The sequence below is a fragment of the Coffea arabica genome, chromosome 11e (assembly GCF_036785885.1).
Source record: "Coffea arabica cultivar ET-39 chromosome 11e, Coffea Arabica ET-39 HiFi, whole genome shotgun sequence".
NCBI lineage: Eukaryota > Viridiplantae > Streptophyta > Magnoliopsida > Gentianales > Rubiaceae > Coffea > Coffea arabica.
Window position 1 is genome coordinate 43,114,829 of NC_092331.1, and position 16,331 is coordinate 43,131,159.

A 16,331-nucleotide genomic window follows, 5' to 3' on the forward strand; every position below is an offset into this window, starting at 1 on the left:
GTTCTTTGCCTTTAACCTTTGGTTCCAATAATCTATTTAGGAGAGAATCAAATAATTTTTATGAAAAAGTTCACAAAAGACTCCTAAGAATTTGGTATCAATAAATACTACAAGATTTTACTCTGATATAATATTTTGGAAGGAAATAAATTATTTTTATAGTGACTTTAAGTGGTAATCCAACAAAATTTGGTGTAAATAAATGTTAAATGGAACTATTATTTTTTCTTTTAAAGAAAATTTATTTTTGTTTAAAAGATTTGGTGTGAATTCTCAAAGGGTTTTGTCTTTACATTTGGCTCTATTACTCCAAGTATGAGGGAACACGTTTAATTCACACTAGGAAATCCAAATAAATATGGTATAAATAATTATAAGACATTTACGTTCAATATTCTACTTATGAGAAACTAAACTATTTTCACAATAACTTTAGGAGGGCATAGAAAAATGTGGTGTAAATAAATATGCAAGGGAAACTAGTTAGTGTTTTATTTAAAATATATTAAATTTATCTAAAAAAAGTAGTGTCATTTCTTGATTCTTAAAGAGCCTTCACCTTTAACATTCAGCTCTTATATTGTTAAAGGGAACTAAATTTTTTAGTTGTAAATTTAGTAGGGAATCTAAAAAATTTTACATAGATAGAGGATGGAACAAAGTAGTGTGTTTTAAAGCTATACAATTTTTCTTTGAAAATTTTGTTATAAATTCTGAATGGAACACAAAAAATAAGAATCCCTAACTAATTATTCGTGTTATAAATATGTCATGTTACACAGATCACTCATGTCAACTAATGGATTGACTTAATACAACCCATTCTCTGTACTTGTCATAGTCAGTTGACCCAATTGTGACACAAATTTGTCCATATCATGTTTTGATCATGGTTCTTTTTTGTGAATTGTGTTTGAAATTGCCACCTCTAAGATGGCAAAGATGATTAATAGCAAACCCACATTGGCTTTTTTTTTTTTTTTGTCTTGTGGTTTTATGTTTTCTTTCTCACTTTTTTGTTTAGTTTAGGACATATTTTTCTTAATCTATTACTTCATTTTTCTTATCTTGGGAATTATGTCTCTCTCTTTTGTCTGCCTTTTGTTTTCTTTTTGCTTAAAAATGCTCCTTTATTGGCTTACTAGGCCTTTTTTTGTCATTCTGCAATATTCATTAATGGTTAAGTTAATGTCATTAACATGTGGGTTAAACGTTATATTGTCATATCACAAGATTCTTTCAAAATATGGACAAACTTTAGGAGAGATAAATATAATTAATTCAAAATTTTGTTAATCAATTTTTTGCACATAATGAGAGATTTCTAAACAAAAGTTATTTTGTCAAACTAAAAGGTTCTTTTTCTAATATGGGTAAAGCTCTGGGAGAGCTAAATATAATTACCCCAAAATTATTTGACCACTTTTGCAAATATTGAGAAATTGCTAGACAAAAGTTGGAAACATAAATAAACCTTATGGGTGATAAACATAATTAATCCAGTTTATGTATCAAGTTTTTATAAACTAACATTTTGACCCATGCTATGCATGGGTTCACATTTTGAAAGTAAAATAATATTATCATTTTATAAAAATAAGCTATATGAAAAGAAAATTTTAAAATGAATAAAAGAGTTTCATATTAGTGTAAATTTCTACCAAAATATCTTATGTTAAAAATCCAAAATAGATTGAAATATTCTCAAAAATGCACAAAAATACCTTAAGAAATATCCAAAGTTAAAGCATACTAAACAAATATATGATCTCTTCTCTCTAATTTCTCCCCATTCTCGCCGGTTCCCACCCATGACATTACTTATAATTGCCTCTTATACCACCCTGTCTTCGTCCGTAGGTCCCATCTTCCCTATAGTAACCCTTCCCTTCTCGTAAGTTTTACCTTTTTTGTCTGGCTAATAGCTCCTTTCGCACCCATTCTCATAGCTTTATTCATCTCCTATTCTACCATTCTTTTCTTCGATTATTCTATCACTCTTTTTCCCATCCTTTAGCTAAAATTTTGCCTTGGTGATAGTTTGTCCTTTCCTAACCATGTGGTCCCATGATTCATTTTTTCACTATTCATGATTCGTTTTCTCATTTTTCAAACATTTTTTTACCAATCAAGAGATTGGAATTGTGGTTTTGAAGAAAAAATAAATTTGGATTATAAATTTTGTGAAATTTTATTGACTTTGTTGTTTTTCGATGAACAAACATTTTGAAATTGTTTTAGATAAACATTTGCAATAAAAAAAATTTGAAAAAAGGCTTCCAAAAAATAACCATTAAAGTGCACATTTATTTATTTATATCCGTAAATGACTATTGTTTATACATCCTTTTAAATATAGTTGTGTTATGTGAAAAAATATCGCAATACTTATATGATATTTATAATAAGTTTAAATAAAGTGCAACTAACGAATATATATATATATATATGTAGTTTGATCAAAACTAAAAATGCATACATATCCAGATAAGAGGATGAAATCCGCATTTGATCATGTTCGGAGTCCATGTTCAATTATGCTAATTTCTTTATTGTTGCAAAATGCATAAGGAAATAGTGGTGAATTCAAATTGTAAAATTAAAAGATAAATGCCAATCCACAGAAAACGTGGAGGATCTGCAATGTTTGGTGTGCTGCATTGTGGAAGCCTTTGAAGATTAAAAAATTTGAAAGGAAATGTATTTAAAAATTTTTGAAATCAAATGCTTTTGACTGGAATGAATAGATTTTGTGGATTTAAATAAATCAGAAATTTACAAAAAAAAAAAAGAAAAGAATGGTGAGTTGGAGGTCTAGGAAGCCTTTACAATAAAAATTCCTTCTCAAATTAATACAGATATAGATTTCTATTTTGTCAAACCATACAGTTCTTTTAGAATCTCAGGAGGCAATCAAAAATTTATTAGTAACAAAATTTCTATAGAGAGTGAGAAACTTCTAGGCATGAGAATTGTAGACACGGTTAAGTTGTTTCTATTTGCAAAGACGTGTGGCCTGACAAGATAGACACTTACAAATAGTTGAATACAAATTTCTGAACAAAATTGTTGGAGATGCGGGGTATCGATCCCCGTACCTCTCGCATGCTAAGCGAGCGCTCTACCATCTGAGCTACATCCCCGGATGTAGAGGGTGCCACCTAACATTATATTTAAGTTTTTACATAAGAATATTGATTTTATCCCATCCGTCCATTCGCGATTTCATTTTCGGCCACGCTTCAAACCTCCCGCGAAGGCGTTAACTAACCAAAGTACCAAACTACCTTCTGGATAAGAGAGAAAAAAGACAGACTGAAAAACCGATTGCAAGAAAAGAAGGAGAAAAAATGGTGACTCTACAGCTACTTCACAAGCCATCTCTGCATACTCTCTTCTCCATTTCCTCACCACAACACTACCAGCAGCAGCCATCTCCTCTACCTTTTCATCACCGGCTCTGTAATGTCCCCAGAGCTTCAGCATCCTCCTCGCAGAAGGGTCCTTCTACCAGTCGCAGGCAGTTGATTGCTGAGACAGCAGCAGCAGCAGCAGCGGTAACAGCATCTGGTTTTTTGATTGGTGGTGGAAATAAGGCATTTGCAGCAGCTGAAGAAGGCCTTTCGGAATGGGAGAGAGTTTACTTGCCAATCGACCCTGGTGTGGTTCTTTTGGACATTGCTTTCGTCCCTAATGACCCCTCTCACGGTTAGTCTTAGTCCTCTCTCTGTTTTTTTTTTTTTGAACCCTCAGTTGGTTATTGAATTTTGGTAAATCTGTCACTTATATCTTTCCATTAAAATACAAAAACTGTGCTAAGGGACCAATTTTGTTTTTAAGTTGTATGCATTTATTGGGACATGACACTCTCCACGATTAATTAGTACTTTTCCCTATCCATGTCTTTTTAAGTAGGATTGGAGGCCTTTACCATTGCCAGAACAATTGCTCCATACAATAGGTTTTATTGAATTTGGGTGGATGCGATTGAGTGTGGGACATAATTTTCAATGTGACAAAGATTATTGTGTTTTTGCAAGTTATTGTCTATGCACTACATTGTATGGAGCAATTGGCATTAATAATCGTTGAAGCTCGGATCCATGATAGGGCACGTGGCACCTAAATTTTAATGATACATGCTGCAGATATGCTGAGAAATGGATCCATTCGATTGTTTAGTTGTGCGAATCTTGTCATGGCACTCGCTTCTCTATAATTGATAATTTAACTTGGAGAAGTCATTGGTTACAATACGTATCATGTCATATGTGATACTAGCACGTCACTTTTAGTTATGACTTGTGTCTTCCGTATACACGACTAATTAGGTGGCCTGATTTGTTGTTTACTTGTGTACATTTGTTGGCATTTAAGTGCAACATGTTGTACATGACATGACTCTTGACGCTGGTATATGGTACTTTCTTTTGAATTTATGCCATTCTTTAAAATTTTAGATGATATAGTGAAACGTCTGTGGAGGTATGTGTAATCTTGTGTAATTTTTGAGATTAGGGGCTTATTATGCTTAATCTTAGGAATACTATTTGTCTTAAATATGCTGTAGACACTTGAAAAGATATCTACATTTACAGTGCAAAGTCGGGATATTGATGGTGTAATGTTCCTGAAACATTGCTAAAGTAGATAATACGTGATTCATTCAGGAAGTAACTATATCAGAAAAAGCAAGCAAATTTGTGCCTAAAGCAGATAATACTTAGTACAGTTGGTATCCTAATATAAGATTGGGCTATCGGAGCTTGAAAGCAAATTTCTTGTGAGTACATGAATGCCACAGAAAAAAGCAACTGAGTAGATGAGAATTAGCATCTGGCTTCCTTTTCAAGCTCTTGCATCTGCTCTCATGCACAGCATAAATTTGAGCCAGTTTACATGATTTCAGAATACCAGAACTTCAGTCCAAGTACTGACTTTACAAGAACCTATCTGCGGACTTGTTCCTCTTGACTGAAGTGCAAAACTCCACTCTTTAGTTTAAAAGAATTGAAGACATTAGGATTGGAAGAGTGGACAACCACAATACTGTTTTTTACCTAATCTTGCAACCTAGAATGCCAAATCTTGATATAGCAAGCATTTCCCAAGTCATATATAGAAAACCTTAATGGGGAACCATATCCCTCTTCTCCTTCCTCCTAATTTTGCTGATGGAGTGTAAATTCCTCCCTTTCTTAGCCCTATCTCCATTCCATATTCTGTCAAACACTGTTGCTGCTTTTGTGCAGTTATGCTCAGCTAAACTAACTGATGTCCTGTAGGTGGTGAGTGACTGAAACCAAAGGAATCCAAACTAAATAGGTTAAAAAGAGCAACAGAAAGAAGAAAGCGTTTTTGTTTCCCGAAATGTAAATTATGATGTTTTGCTATTTTCTTCTGTTCTGTGTATTTGTATCAAGTGAATAAATTTTGGTGGGGAATGGATTTGATAGGTTTCCTACTGGGGACTAGACAAACTATTTTGGAGACAAAAGATGGAGGAAACACATGGGCACCACGTTCCATACCCTCTGCTGAAGAGGAGGATTTCAACTACAGATTTAACTCCATCAGCTTCAAAGGCAACGAAGGTTGGATTGTTGGAAAACCAGCTATCCTGTTGTACACTTCAGATGCTGGAGAAAACTGGAAAAGAATTCCATTGAGTTCTCAACTACCTGGCGATATTGTAAGTATGAAAGCCTCTGCTCAAATGTCCCTCATCATCTTAAGATCTATCATTGACCTTTATGCATTCAAAAGCCATGGAACTCTTACATTGGATTAAGGATTTCCAAATATTAGCATTCTGTTAGATTTTTTCCTTCTAATAGTGGTTGCTACAAACTTTGTAAATTTCTTTAGAATTTGCTCAAGGTGAAGTGCCCAACTATTTCTCTATCAGAATATTGAATTTTATTATCATTTAGTTTGGAAAATTTTGGACCATTGACAGGCTGAAGAGCCATATGTGTTTTTTGTGTAAATTAGGATTTGTTGATAAGCTAGTCAGTAGTCCTAAATTATTATCATCTTATCTTATATTCACTGGATTCTCATAAGACAAAGAGAAAATCTTTTTAGTCCTCAAAATATCTGAGGAATAAGTACTAGAGATGGTTGATCCATAGTTTTTCTTTCAGGCCTTCTTATGTATCAAGTGATACAAAGAACAAAGGCTATTAGCTGGACGCTGAGCTGCATAATGATTAAGAACCAATTACAAACATGACCAAACTTATTAGGGAACTCTAATAAATCATAGACAATAAAGTTACTCCCTCAGTCCAAGATAATTTATCAGTTTTCAGGATCCAACTTTTTTAACAATATTATGTTGACAGTGATAGTTGTTCAAATTCTTCAAACTTTACCCTCTACAAAGACAAGGGACAAGGATGGAAAAAGATTTAAATCTATACTTTGACCTTTTATGAGAAGTATGACACTATCAATGGGTGGAATGAGTACTTTAAATGAGGGGAAATAATGCTATTTCTTCCGATATTGAACATCAGGAGGAAGCACATATTCAAGAATTAGAAAGGTTTATCAGTGGTGTGCATAGTTGTATGTCTTACAGGCAAGAGGAGATAAGTTGAAGGATCCTGAAATATTTGATAGTCCAAATCTCCCCGGCTATCTTAAATTTTGGGAATCTGTTAAGTTTCTGTTCAAACTTGAAACGGCTAGTGAAGGCAAAACTATCTAGTTAATCAAAGGAATGCCACTGTTTAGTGTTTATGACCCAATACCTCTCTTTTGCATATGATTTCGTGCCGGCAATTTTGTTAGATCAAATAGTAGTTTCTTGCACCACATACTCCTTTTACTATATGCCATATAAATTGTTGAACTGAACCCACGGAACATGAATAAGAATAATGATTTGGGTTGATGTTGTTTGAAATACTAAACGAAAACTTGATAGGGCTCATTTGGCTCCTAACAAGCATTTGAAATGTGAAATGGTCTTGGTGGCTTTTAGTTAAATAATTTTAGCATTTTGACCATCCTCCTCTAAGTTGCACTTGTTAGATTGCCTTCGATGAATTAAAAGCATGCCAGTGAAGTTATACTTGTGAGAGTTGGAATACAGATTATCGAAACTCTGACAAGGTTAACATGGATCTTTGATAAGTAGGTGATTAATCAATAGTAGGTGGATATATAGTTGCTTCCATGGATCTTTGATAAGTACATTAATTTAGTCAACTTAAGTCTAAATTTTTTAGATAAGGTTGGTTTTGTGCACATGGGCTATGTGAACCTGGTTACATTTTTAATAGAATTTTGGCCAGTAGTAAACATTTAATCTTCCTCGGATGAAGCAAGTTGATGTAGTACCTAGAAACAATAATCAGCTGTCATCTAATTACTGAAGCAGGACGATGTACACAAGCCAACTGTAAACATGTTCCTTTGGTGGGATAAATTGTGAGAATCTGTTACTGAGCTTGAGAAAATTATTGCAGATTAAGTAATAAAAGAGCTGACCTCAAGGCAAGATATTATGCTAGAAGCTAGGAGGTTATTGGAATCTCACATAGAAATACATTTGATTCACTACCGGAAGACAGGTTGTAGTCATTATGCGTGGGATACATACACAAGCATATGATCAAATATTTTCTTGTTGTCTTAAGCATTTTGACCGAAGGATAAACTTTGTCCTATCCCTCAGCACAATAAGCCTGCTAGTCCAACTATAGATGCTGATTTTAGCTGAAGTCCAATTCCTTGTTTACTCTTTCCTGTTGAAATGGACATCCCTGGCTATGTCAATAATTCTTCTGTTTTAATGTGGAGAAACGGGTCTGCACATCATACCTGGTTGAAGAAGCAACTTCCTCATTTCCGACACCAAACTAGTCCACTCTATTAGAGATCCCACGAGTTGCTTGAATAGCCCTCTGGTGTAAGTCATATTACCAGATCCAAGCACCTCAGGCTTTTGCCTCACTTGCCAAATGGATGTACCCACTTCTGCATGGATACTCAGCATAACACTTTTAACCCATAAAATGCTATTATCCTGATGTGGGATTAATGTGTCTGACAAACCCATTACAACATTAGAACTAGTACATGTAGTAAGATTGCTTGTGCACTAACCTGACCTGGAGATTAAGCAAACTTTAATGAACAATGATACTTCCAGAACAACCCAACTAAAGAATGAAGTATCTTCAAGTACTAAGACAAATTACTAGGATAAACCTTTCCATTAGAATCTTAGAACAGATATAATTTTGGTAATCTAACAAAAAAAAAACTAGACGTCACTATACAACTCATCTAAAGGATTTGTAAGGCCAGAAGATTTATCCTTACAGGGAACGCCTTATATATGTTGCATCACATCTTAAGGTATACCAGCTTCGTTTCCCAGGTATATGAAATGGTATTATTGCTCAAATGCTAACTATCAACAGTTATTTGAAACTGCATGCTAGCGTAGTTTAAATCTCTCATGTTTAAATATACTAAAAGGGTCTGCTTTCACCCTTAAGTCAGATGCCCTTTCCTAGATTTGTTATTCTGTCCCTTCTCTTTATGATAAAGTTGACTGATCCTGTATACTCAGCATCTTCGAGGTAGTGGAACTGGAACTATCAGAGAAGAGGAAAGGCCAAGGTTCTTTGACTCGAAAGCAAAACAATTGTGCTGGGATAATGCAGAGACAGTCCCAGGACGGCATCCTGAGAGATGGCGCAAAGATGCTGCTGGCAACATACTTTTGAAGCGCTTCCATAGTTGTCAGGGCTGTCTTTGTTTTGAATTTGACCACATACTGCCTTTTTCAAAAGGCGGTCAATCTGTAGTAGCGAATTGTCAAATCCTTCAAACTCGAGTGAACAGATTCAAATCAGATAAGCAAGATCTTAAAAAAAATCAGCTAAAAGGATACTCTTGTGACATCAGTTTTGGTGACAATGAGCTGGACATAATAGAAATGGCTGTTTATGGTGACGTTATTCGGCTGGGAAAGGAATGTCGTTGCAGAACTATCAATGAAATGCCTGACAGGAACAAATCTATGGACCAAATAGCTGCCTGCAAATTGCCTTAGGATGATATCATTTTCCATTTGGCTGATGAATGTCAGTTTTTGAAAACTTTAGGATGGTAGTTGTATGGACTCAACCGTTAAACTTTGTATTATGCTATTCTTGCACATAATTAAATTTGGTTATTTTGTGTTCTCATCCACTTGATTTATGTTGACAATTAAATGGTAGAAGTAAACTCATCGTCATTTGCACATTAAAGTCCAATATCATCGGTATACTATTGACAAGAGTTTGCATTTTCTGACACTACTAGTCTTGAGGGATTGCAATCAACAGTCTGTTAAATATGGCAGGTATACATAAAAGCAACAGGAGAAAAGAGTGCAGAAATGGTAACTGACGAAGGTGCAATCTATGTAACATCAAATGGAGGGTACAATTGGCGTGCTGCTGTACAGGAGACTGTTTCAGCTACTCTTAATAGGTGAGCATGATTTTTTTTTAAAATTTGTCTCTGGTGTCTTTGATGATAAGGTGAGTGGGTCTTATGTTTGAGTACTGTTAGTGACCTACATCATCACGTCGGCTACTTCTTTGTATTTTTGCTGGTGTAACCATATTCTATGACTACCTTATTATACTTTCATATGAAAATTATCTCTTTGGCTTGAGTGCTGTCCTGGACCTTGTATCCTCCCTCTTCAAAATCTCGTGAAACTATATTTTTATTTTGGTTTATATTGGGATTCTTCTCTTCCTTTACACTATTTTTGGCATATTGCTGAGTAGTATTTTATTGTTTAAGCATGTGCATATTTATTGAATCCCATTTTTCCAAGCCAAGTTGCATGATACAATGAATAGGCAATTAATGCATTAGACAAATCTCATAATTTGTAGGACAGTATAACCTCATTCTGCATTACTTAAATTAACTGCCAAATACAACTTCCATATTCACCTGAAACCAATAACCTTGCAGAAGTATCTAATTTTCCAGCCTGACATAAAATGCTTGTTATTTCAAGCCTAAGTGTTAAAGATCTTCAGAAAACATTCACTTGTCTCGATCCATATTTACACATTGAGAAGTGTCAAAAATTTTCTACTCATATGACTTGAAATAATCATTTACCTAACTGACCTCATTTATATACTAGCTAGAAAAGTAAAAGCATACTTTTGAACTGCATTTCTTAGATAGCATGTAATGCAGATTATAAATTTCCATTGGGAGTTAACTAAAGGCCTATTGTAATGTCAAATCAGATACTGTTTTCCTGTTGGGATGCAATAGATAATGCATGTGCACATTTCTAAACTTTGGTTTTCAATGCAAAATCTTCTATGATCTGTAGGGGCAAATTTTAATTCTAAAGGACTTTTTTATCTTCTTAATTGTTGATTCTTAAGGGACAATACGTAAGCTTTTAGATCTTGCGCTTTTGGGCCCTTATATAGCCATCTCATGTTCAGAGAACTATTTATTGTTTGATTAAAGGTTTCTTATGAAGAACAGTCAGAAGGTTTGCATTTTATTATTATTATTATTTTTGTCTCTTTGACTAGAATGCTATGCTGTACCTAAGGTGCTGTGAAGGAGGCGAAGAATGCTCTCAATTTCACTGAGGAAATGCAGATTAAAAATGTTATGAAGTAGGGCGGGACGTTTTATGTTGTTTTCCAGAATTAGTATTTTAGATCTGATCATTGTGAATATAGTGTGACATCGGTTGTTTAGGCCAACAAGTAAGAACATTTGCTTATCCTATTGCAATTGCAGAACAGTATCCAGTGGTATTAGTGGTGCAAGCTACTATACAGGCACGTTTAGTACGGTGAATCGCTCCCCGGAAGGAAATTATGTTGCTGTTTCAAGCCGTGGTAACTTCTACTTGACTTGGCAACCAGGGCAGGTAATATCAACTTTTCTTTCTTTCTTGGCATCAATTTTCAAATTATGACAGGTTCATCCTTTTGCTTTCTGGCTCTTATCCATGTTTTCTTACGCTTTTCCTTTTGCATTGAAGAATCAATTTTTAACTAAGACGTGACTCTAAGAATACTTTCTCAGATGTTTCTCATATCTATGTGATGCTCCAGCCATATTGGCAGCCACATAACAGGAATATTGCCAGAAGAATACAAAGCATGGGTTGGAGAGCAGATGGTGGACTATGGCTTCTAGTCCGTGGTGGGGGACTTTATCTCAGCAAGGGTACAGGGGTAAGCACACATGAGGTTATCTTCTTTGCACCCATCTGATATGATACATGTTCATATTTATGTTCTTTTCTATACGTGGGATGCAAGATTAATAGATTTAATGTTGATCAATCATTTACCAAAGAACCAAGTTAAGATACCAGCACATATTAATGCCTATGAGCTTGTGGTCTTCCATGAAACTGTACTTGAATACAAAGGCTTCAAAAACCATATACTATTCTAGGATTTGATGATGCTTGACGAAAGAACTCTTCAAGTGACAAGTCATTGTTAAACTTAGTCTTATCCTCCACCTAAATTTAATTTATTTTTTAATAGAGTAAGTGGGAGGGCTCGAACCCGGAACCTCTCACTTACACTCCCTCCTGCCCCCCCCCCCCCCTACCCACCTAAATTTAATTGTTATGCATGCATTTGTACCTTGTCATAACTTGTTAGCTCCTCATGTACGGGAAAATGCTTTTTAGTAGAGTTAAAAACTTATTGTCAATACGAGTGTAATATTATATTGCCTTAGGCGTTAATTATTGTGATGACTACATTGTTTAAATTAAAATGGTTGAATCTTTTTTTTCCTCCAAGAAGTGACGTTTACATTTGATCTAAAATAGATCCATACTTTTGTAGAAATTATTTATTACAAATATTTCTTTTGGAAGAAGACAATGCTATGTAATTTAAAAGGAAATATAGAGAAAGAATGAACTATTTAAAATTTAAAGGGGTGCAATGTAGTATAGGAAAGAAATTTTATAAAATTGAGGTGGATTAAATAAGGTGCAAAACTGAAAATATTATTTTATATCAAGCTTATTATGCAATTTTGCAAATGCGCACCCTCAAGTGTAAATAGCTCCATGCTGCAAATATATGACCCTTCATGGACCAAACACAGACTCATACCAAAAGAAGGAAAAGAAAAAAAAAAAAACCAAGTTCTTTGTAAGCCTCACTGTCAGGCATGTTTGTCAGATTCTTCGAACTGAAATTTCTTTTGGGAGTTGGTTGGCAGTAGTGATGAGTCTCTTGCTGCTTTAGATTCTCTTTGCCATTTTAAGTTGTGTTTTTCTTGTTGATTTTCTGGACTTCCTTGCTTGATACTTGTGAGGGGCTGGAGTCATCCTTTTATCCAAAAGCAGCTGAAAGGAACATTATATTGGATGGCAATTATTTGGCCAAAAATTATTTGCTTGCATCACAAACACATTTCTCAACAAACTTTTTTATCTTCCCAATCATCTTTTTATCTCACATACATCACATCAAAAAAAGTGCTACAGTAATTATTCCAAATAATATTTCAAATAATCTCCTATCCAAACTTCACCAAACACTACACTGTTACTGTGCTTAGCATTGAACCAATCAATCTTGTTTGTACACATGCCTATTGCTGTCTAAGAAACCAAAAACAAAACTCCTTAAGTGCTTTTTGTCACAAAACACTTTCTTGAACAGACGAATGCTATGGCATGGTGGTGGCGTTTCAACTGTCTGTTCCCTCTCTCCCCCCCCCCCTTCTCTCTCTCTCTCTCTCCCCACTTCATGCTGAGAGTTTTGGTATCTGGATATGAGCTCATGATTCTCCCAAATCTGAGGCCCCACTGAAGTAACTCTAAATAGAATTGTATGCTTGCCCTGCACTGTGGATTTGTGGATAAAATTCAATATTCTTGATTCACCAGGTTGCATATCTGTTTTTGCAATGTCATTGAGTTTGTCATACAATACAAATGATTTATTTGTTTAAAGTAAGTCCAATTTCGAAAGGACAATCTACATGCACATTTAAACAAGTAGTTGAATGGATTCTTCAAATTAGTACTGTAAACTCCTACAATATAATGTGGAAAACCCTTCCACATGCTAACTTGAATTCTTTTTCTTAAGGTCAAACAGAATACAACCAATTCAATAATTTCAATGAGGAACAATGATTTGGACCATTATAATGCTCTCAACTCAACCATTTCCAAATGAACTAAGATTCAGTAGTTTAATTAGTGGCATATCCTCATCTTGATACTAAACCATATCTTTCTTAAAATGAACAGACATACTTCTCCTGTAGTACATTGGTCCACTTTTGTGCTTGTTCTTTTTTTCTGGCTCTCCTAGTAATCGTCCTGCTGAACAGATAAGTTGCTCAATGCTTTCCAGATAACTGAGGAGTTTGACGAAATTCCTGTGCAGAGTCGTGGTTTTGGTATTCTTGATGTTGGGTACCGCTCTCAGGTAATATAACCAGGATAGAATGTAGCAACACAGTTGCACATTTACCTCTTTAGGTAGTATTCTAGTTTTATTGATGCGGCTTCAATTGGATGTTGTGTTCTGGGTTTCATATGCTAAGGATGCAAATGGTCTTTGCATAGAAGGGGTGAGATAAGTGGCTGTACAGTCTACTTAACAATTAAAAATCTGTATCATGTTTTGCAGCTCTCAAGTGAAATACAAAAATCTGCATGGATAAAATGCTGGTTTATTTGAGGCTACTTACTTTAGACAGTAGAGAGCCATCATCAAGATATTATGGCGAATAGCAGTTAATTGTTTGTATTACGACCCAGGATGCAATTAGAACCTTCATATGTATGCTTCATGATTTACCAAAGCCTGCATAGTTGCCTTATTTTTCTTGGTGATTCTCCAGGTATAAGCTCTACTTGGAAGAATTAAAGGAAAATCAACATTGTGATTCAGGAAATAAGATACTGAAGAAAATGAAATATAAAATTCAGCACTAAAAATAATTCTATCTTCTTTTGTGATTATAAATGATTTTCATCATAAATAGCATTACTTTGTAGATGAGGATTTTATATCTGGGCTAACTGTTGTTACTGATAATTCAGAACAAACCTTGAGCTTTATAGGTCACTGATAGTTACCAGCTCCAGAGGAAATCTTGGATCCATATATATTATTTGATATTATTTTGTAAAGTTGAATTTATGTGAAACTTGGAATGAAAACATCTTCTCTCTCCCTCTCTCTCTCTCTGAAATGATAACCTTTTCTTCTTCTTCTTCTTCTTCTTCATCATCTACTCCGCCTCCTCCTCCTTCTCGTCCTCCATCCTCTTATCTATTGCTGCTTGTTTTGACCATCACCCTGTTTTTGAGATATTTTTGTTCCAGTACTTCATGCCGTGGTTGACTTTTGAGAGGGGGTTAGGGCTATCCTACAACAGCAAGCTTGTCATTATTTTGTTCAAGCAGAATTCTCAAAATGTTTTTCTCTTTGAGTTTAGATTTGTTTTCCCTGTTGATTGGTTATAGTATTCAGCTTTGCTTCCTTTTTCCTCGTATTCCTATATCCTTGAGAATTGCCAATGGGTTCATGGAAGTTTGCATGAAGCAAGGATAATAGTAAATGAGTGAAGCAAGAACAATAGTAAATGAGACAGATTGAACAAGACTTGCATGGATAAGTTGGGTCTCTTCCACCTCTTTAACCTGTTTTATATCCTCTTGCAGAAGGTGAAATTTACAATGTGATGGTAATTGGAATGTGTTTTGCCATACAATTAAAAAAAGAGGGTAATAGTGGATCACCCTTTAATTTGCTCCCTGTTGTGTTGGAGGGAGCGACTCTTCATTCCAAATTACCTCAACTGATTGTGGTCAGCGACTCTCAGCAGTTTCACAATGAGGTAATTTGGAATGAAGAAGAGCTCTAGTGCTTACATCATGAAAGTTCTACAAAGCATGATCTACCAATGCCCTGTTTTTGTTTATTACATGGAGAAGCACATCCTAATTACATCAACCATTTAGCTTCAGTTTGCGGTAGGTAACAGCCCCTTCTTATCCCAAACTCCTTATTGATCCTGTTGCTAGCTTTTCTTGTCACTGTAGATCCTTCTGTCTTGTTGGGAAATACAAATTTACCGGACTTCTCATTTCTCTTTTGACTGTCAATCCCTTTATGGATTTCATGTTTAAAGAACTTCTTGTTAGGTAACCATGCTTTCCTTTTTACCCTGATTGGTGAGTGGTTGATGTGGAACTATTTTTAGGGTAAGTTTTGTGGCCAACATTTACAGACTTCAGAACATAGGCCTCAAATGAAATGCTCAGCGAAAGGAAAGATGGGCTGTAATATTATTGTCCGATCTAAATGATAATTTTGAAGATAGCAAAACGGAAGCAAATTCAGTTTGGTAACCTGGAATGGCAACTTGTCATAGAATTCTTTCATTTTGTATTGCTTCTTTGCGAGCAACTTGCTCATACTGATGCTCAATTCCACTAGCTATTTCATCCGATTTGTTATCATCAACTTGTAGGCTAATGGAGAAGTTGATTGAGGTTGGCAGTTTGCATGTAAAGAACCATACAAGTAACGTCAGTAACTGCTACGGGTGTGGAACACTTTTATCTGCTATTCCCTGATGAAAGGGATATCAAGCACTCTTAAGATTTTTTGTGTATATCCTGTTATTGGCAACACATACAAGCACACTAACTTTATATCTTGCTAAAGGCAACTGTTTCTGCCCTGATTTTATTAAAATCCACTATTGATTGAAATATTTAGTACGAGTTTTTTGCTTCTTATTTGGTCTGATGTTGTATAAGAAGATGAAAATATGACCATTTATGTGGACAGCATGTACCCATATTTTTGAGTCCTCTGTGTATACAATTTTTATAATCTAAATCATTTCATCGATCTTTTAGGATGAAGCCTGGGCTGCTGGTGGTAGTGGGATTCTGTTGAAGACCACCAACAGTGGGAAGACATGGGTTCGAGACAAAACAGCTGACAACATTGCCGCCAATCTGTATTCAGTAAAGTAAGCTCAGTACCTCTATAAGTCCATTGTTCCCCTATTTGCCTTTGTAATCTGGATCACGATCCAAATTGAAAACTTTCCTAATCTGAAGCATGGACCTCTTTATGCAACTTACAATCTCTCTCTCTCTCCAACTGTGCATCTGTTTATCTGCTGGTTTGTTAATGGCAACACATCATTTTATTTGCAGGTTTATTAATGACAAACAGGGTTTCGTCTTAGGAAATGATGGGGTCTTGCTAAAGTATCTCGGCTAATTCAACCTCCTGAACACGGTGAATTCT

General features: G+C 35.1%; 1 protein-coding gene and 1 non-coding gene across 4 annotated transcripts; one reads left to right on the forward strand and one right to left on the reverse strand.

Moving 5' to 3' along the window:
- Positions 1-3,070: 3,070 nt before the first annotated feature.
- Positions 3,071-3,143, reverse strand: TRNAA-AGC (transfer RNA alanine (anticodon AGC)). The gene has a single exon. It is a non-coding gene; the product is annotated as a tRNA-Ala (tRNA).
- A 106-nt stretch (positions 3,144-3,249) lies between these two features.
- Positions 3,250-16,322, forward strand: LOC113719485 (photosystem II stability/assembly factor HCF136, chloroplastic). 3 transcript variants are annotated; one of them, XM_027244689.2, is made up of 8 exons: positions 3,262-3,708; positions 5,457-5,692; positions 9,371-9,501; positions 10,801-10,933; positions 11,121-11,243; positions 13,407-13,481; positions 15,932-16,047; positions 16,238-16,322. In XM_027244689.2, the coding sequence occupies exons 1-8, from the start codon at positions 3,351-3,353 to the stop codon at positions 16,302-16,304; spliced, it is 1,239 nt and encodes a 412-aa protein (XP_027100490.1). In that variant the 5' UTR covers positions 3,262-3,350; the 3' UTR covers positions 16,305-16,322. The 3 variants fall into 3 exon arrangements, with proteins under 3 accessions (XP_027100491.1, XP_071928642.1, XP_027100490.1); XM_072072541.1 differs by lacking the exon at positions 13,407-13,481 and having other exon boundaries at positions 3,261-3,708; XM_027244690.2 differs by lacking the exons at positions 9,371-9,501; positions 10,801-10,933; positions 11,121-11,243; ... (1 more) ...; positions 15,932-16,047; positions 16,238-16,322 and adding an exon at positions 8,591-9,212 and having other exon boundaries at positions 3,250-3,708.
- The last annotated feature ends 9 nt before the right edge of the window (positions 16,323-16,331 follow it).